The 5259-nt window shown below is 37.4% G+C and overlaps 1 protein-coding gene across 1 annotated transcript; it reads right to left on the reverse strand.

The window, feature by feature from the left end:
• Positions 1–1344: 1344 nt before the first annotated feature.
• LOC117798933 (cytochrome P450 3A29-like) lies at positions 1345–5012 on the reverse strand. The gene is made up of 3 exons (XM_034651389.1): positions 4899–5012; positions 3278–3426; positions 1345–1563 (listed from the first exon to the last, which is right to left on the reverse strand). Exons 1-3 carry the CDS (start codon positions 4985–4987, stop codon positions 1532–1534), a joined length of 270 nt encoding a protein of 89 aa, XP_034507280.1. The 5' UTR covers positions 4988–5012; the 3' UTR covers positions 1345–1531.
• Between the last annotated feature and the right edge of the window lie 247 nt (positions 5013–5259).

Raw genomic sequence — 5259 nt, forward strand, 5'->3', positions numbered from 1 at the left:
CTCCTGATCTTGGGGTTGTGAGTTAAAGCCCCCTATTGGGTGTAGAGATAACTTAAAAAGTAAAATATTTAGTAATAATAATAATAATAAGCCAAGATCTCAAATCAATGACCCAACTTTCTGTCATAAGCATGCTTTTTGAAAAACAAGAGCAAACTAAATCCAAAGCAAGAAGAAGGAAACACATGATAGAGACAAGAGCAGAAATGTATGAAATATAGAATAAAAACAATAGAAAAATCAATGAAAGCAAACCTGATTCTTTCAAAAGATCTTTAGATAGATTGACCAAACAAACAGGAGAAATGATTCAAATTACTATCATCAGAAATGAAAGGTGAGTTTACTACTGACATTACAAAAATAAAAAAGACTATAAAGGTATACCAAGAACAATTGTATGTTAACAAATTAGATAACTTAGATGAAACAGAGAANTGAACAATTGTATATTAACAAATTAGATAACTTAGATGAAACAGAGAAATCCTAGAAAACACAAACTAGAAAGTGACATTTAAAAAAAAAACAAACGGGGCGCCTGGATGGGTCAGTCAGTTGAATGGCTGCCTTCCGCTCGGGTCATGATCCTAGGGTCCCGGGATCGAGCCCTGCGTCGGGCTCCCTACTCAGCAGGAGCCTGCTTCTCCTTCTCCCCTGCTTGTGTGCTCGTGCTCTCTCAAAAAAGTAAGTAAAATCTTAACAAAAAAAAAACAAACCTAGGCAACCTGAAAGACAAGTAAAAAGATTGAGTTAGTAGTAAAGAAAGGACCCACAAAAAGCAGCTCAGCTCCAGATGGTTTCACAAGTAAGTTCCAGCAAATATTTAAAGTAGAATCAACACCAATTCTTCCAACAAATAGAAGAGGTATGAACACTTCCAAACTTATCCTATGAGGCCACTATTACCCTTGATACTAAAACCAAAGACATCACAGAAAAAGAAAACTACAGACCAATATACCTTATGACATATCATCTTATAAAGCAAAATACTAGCAAAATAAACCTAGCAACATATCAGAGAAGGATATACCATAACTAAGAGGAGTTTAACCCAGCGATTCAGGGTTATATAATATAGTATAGCAACAAAAACAACACATGGTCATCTCAATACATGCAGAGAAAGTATCTGGCAAAAATCTAACACCATTTAGTAATAAAAACACTCAACAATCTGGAAACAGAAAGGAATACCCTCAGCCTGATAAAGGCCATCTACAAAAAAGTCATAGCTAATACCACACTTAACAGATATTAGACTGGACACTTTCCCCTAAGAAAAAACAAAACAAGGATGTCTCTATTGCTACTTCTATTCAACATTATACTAGAAGTTCTAGCCAGGAAAGGTAGGCAAAAGCAAACAAACAAACAAAAACCCCAAAAGCTATTCATAGAGGAAATAAAGAAGCAAAAGCACCTTTATTATCAGATAACACGATGTTGTACCTAAAAAATCTGAAGGAATGCATTAAAAGTCTACTGGAACTAATAAATCAGTTTACCAGGGTTTCAGGATACAAGATCAACATACAAAATCAGCTATCTTTCTATACCCTGCAATAAAAAATCCAAAATCAAAATTAGGAGTATAATTCCATTTATAATAACATCAAGAAGAACAGAATACTTAAGAATAGCTTTAACAAAAGAAGTACAAAACTTATACTCTAAAAATCACAAATATTGTTGAAATAAAATAAGACAAAAACAGAGAGGAAGACAAACCAGAAGAGAATTTTAACTATAGGAAACAAACTGAGGGTTGCTGGAGGGGACGTGGGTGGGGGGATGGGGTAACTGGGTGATGGGCATTAAGGAGGACACTTGATGTACTGAGTACTGGGTGTTATATGCAATTGATGAATCACTAAATTCTATCTCTGAAATTAATAATACACTATATGTTAATTGAATTGAAGTTAAAAAAAATTTTAGAAACTTTTTAAAAAAGATTTTATTATTTATTTGACAGAGATGGGAGAGAGAGAGAGCAAGTGCACAAGCAGGGGGAGTGGGAGAGGAAGAAGCTGGCTCCCATGATGAGCAGGGAGCCCAATGCAGGGCTCAATCCCAGGACCCTGGGATCATGACCCGAGCCGAAGGCAGGCACCTAACCAACTGATCCACCCAGGCATTCCTTTAAAAAACTTTTTAAATAAATAAATCAAAGAAGATCCATGTAAATGAAAAAACATTCAATGATCATGGGTTACACCTTAACATTGTCAAGATGGCAGTATTCATCAAACTGACCTACAAATTAATGCATTTCTTAGAATCCTAGCTGGCTTCTTTGTAGAAATTGATATACTGAATTTAAAATCCATATGGAATTGTAAGGGACCCAGAATAGTCAAAACAATCTTGAAAAAAAAAAAGAGGATAAAGTTGTAGACTTCAGACTTCCAGTTTCAAATCTTAACATGAAGCTATAATAGTCAAGACAATGTGGTACAGGCAAAAGGATAGACATATAGATCAATGGGATTGAATTTAGAGTCCAAAATGATACCCAGGTGTTCATGGTCAACTGCTTTTGATAAGGTTTCGAAAGCCATTCAATGAAGAAAAATTAGTCTTTTCAGTCAATGGTACTGGGACAAGAGAACAGTACTATGCAAAAAAAAAAAAAAAGTGAAGTTGGACTCTTACCTAATACAACATATAAAAATAAATTCAAATTAGAGCAAAGACAGAAATCTAAAAGTCAAACTTTATAACCCTTAGAGAAAACCAAGGGATAAATTTTCATGATCTCAGATTTCTCAGTGAATTCTAAGATCTGACACCAAAAGCAGAGAAATAAAAGGAAAAATACATACATTGTACATCATCAACATTAAAATTTGTGTTGATGAACACTGAGGCCATAAAAATTGAATACTACATTTTAAAGGGGGGACTTACATGTTATGTGAAAGTATATCTCAGTAAAATTGTTGCAGAAAAGTAGAAAGGTTGGGACACCTGGGTAGCTCAGTCTGGTTAAGCATCTGACTTTGGGTCAGGTCATGATCCCAGAGTCCTGGGATCGAGTACTGTATTGGCTCCGTGCTCAGCAGGGAGCCGGTTTCTCCCTCTGTCTGCTCTGCCTGCCACTCCCCCTGCTTGTGCTCTCTCTCTGACAAATAAATAAAATCTTTTAAAAAATAAAAATTATATAAATTTGACAAAGAAAGAAAAGTGGAAGGGGGGGTGAGGGAGAAAGGAAAGAAGGGAAGAAAAAAGGAAGGGAGGAGAAAAAGAAAAAAAACACTAGCGTACATACTTAAAGAGAGTAAAAATGGATCAGGGAAATCAAATTTTAAGAGCTTCTTGGCATTTTCCACAAAGGGATCTTGTGGGTTGTTGAGGGAATCAATGTTCACTCCAAATGATGTGCTGGTAATCACATCCATGCTGTAGCCCCCAAAAATGCTGTGAGAGAAACAAAGACATGGATAATTAAGATCAGCACCTCTTTACAATCCTTATCCAACACCTGCAGCAGGAAGTGCATGTAGATGCCCACGCCCAGGCAAGACAAGAGCCACGCTTTCAGAACCACCTGCTGGATCATCTGAAGAGTCTATATGCCATCACCCTCACTGATGAGGTGCTCATGAGGTGCCACTGATGCACCTGGCTGCGTGCTGGGGTGATGGGGACACTAGGGCAAGTTAGGCACACTTCTGAGTTCAAGGAGCTCAGTCATGGAGGGATAGAGACCCAAAGTCTGACAAATTACAGTAGTGTGTTTTGAGTATGGGCAGTAGAAGGTGGCTAAGCACTATGTCTGAGCAGGACAGATGCTGGACTAATTAACCCTTCCTCAGGGAGTCAAGAAAGGTGAAACAGATCTGGATCTTCTCTTACCACAGTATCCATACTCAGAGCTCATTCCTCAACAGTACATTACAGAACACCAACACCATATTCTGTGTTGCCAGAAATATCATTCCTTCTTCTCTACACCCCTGCTAAGTCTCCTTCATGAAAGACCCACTCTTTCTCACCCTGAGGGCATACTCATTTCTGGAAAATGTAAGAACAAAGAATGTTCCTAGTTAAAACATATATATTAAATCAATCCAAAATTGAAATAGGGGATGCCATAGCTAAGTGACCACATACCACTAGTTTTCCCAGGACAGTCCCAATGTACCTCTATTCATCCTGCATAGTTAAAATATATCCCAATTTATTTTTTTAAATGATTTTTTATTATATTATGTTAGTCACCATACAGTACATTCCCGGATTCCGATGTAAAGTTCAATGCTCCATTAGTTGCGAAAATATATCCCAATTTAGGCCAAAAAAAAAAATCAATCTATCTATATCTATCTATCTATCTATCTATCTATCTATCTATCTATCTATCATCTATCTATCATCACCCTACCCATCCCATGTGTAGGGCCTTCTCCCTTTTAAGTTTGAAAGATGGAAAAATGGTTATAAAAGTTAACATTTATTATTTTGCTAATATCCTCAACAAAATCAGGAAGGGGTTTAAGTTGTTCCAAGTTCCATATGGTAACTTTTGTGCCGCACCCAGTGCCCAGGAATATGTACCAAGTACTTTCCCCTCCCACTATTCCATATTCTCTACACTCATGTTTTTTCTTTTCAAACAATGTATTTTTGTCTTCTAGATTGTCCAAGGCAATGATTAAGCAAATAAATAAATCCCAACTCACGCACACAGAAGGAGGCCCTTTTTCTCCTGGCTTCCCTGCCTTTTTAGGTGAGCTACCTCTTCTTGGCTGGCCCACTGGAGTTGTAACACCATAGACCTACCTCAACTTGTTCACTGGAGTAACTCAACAGTGGGAATTTGGCTCTGTGGCAGCAGCTGCAAAGTGTCGTGACAGAATTAGAATCCCAGCAGCTGCACTACTACTTACTCTTTGAAGTTGACAGGTTTGCCTTTCTCTGCCTCCTTCCTCAGGTTCCTCACCAACACATCTCCATACTGGTCAATGATGGGGAACATCTACACACAAAATACACCACCACCTGAAGTTAAAGTAGAGAATCAAGTCCTAGGATGACATAACTTTCACAAGCATGGAGAAGTAAGGGACATTTAATAACAAATTTTATCATGTCCCCTCCAGAAGATGAAAATGAAAGAACATTTTTAGGAAGCCCAAATACATTAGAGTACCACTTAGCCATGGACTATGATCTTATTTCCTATTTGTCCCCAGGAATATGACTTAACTTCTTAATTAAAAGTCCTGTTCTTTTCTTACCTCCTTGAGC

Source organism: Ailuropoda melanoleuca, unplaced genomic scaffold (genome assembly GCF_002007445.2).
Source record: "Ailuropoda melanoleuca isolate Jingjing unplaced genomic scaffold, ASM200744v2 unplaced-scaffold382, whole genome shotgun sequence".
Classification (NCBI taxonomy): domain Eukaryota; kingdom Metazoa; phylum Chordata; class Mammalia; order Carnivora; family Ursidae; genus Ailuropoda; species Ailuropoda melanoleuca.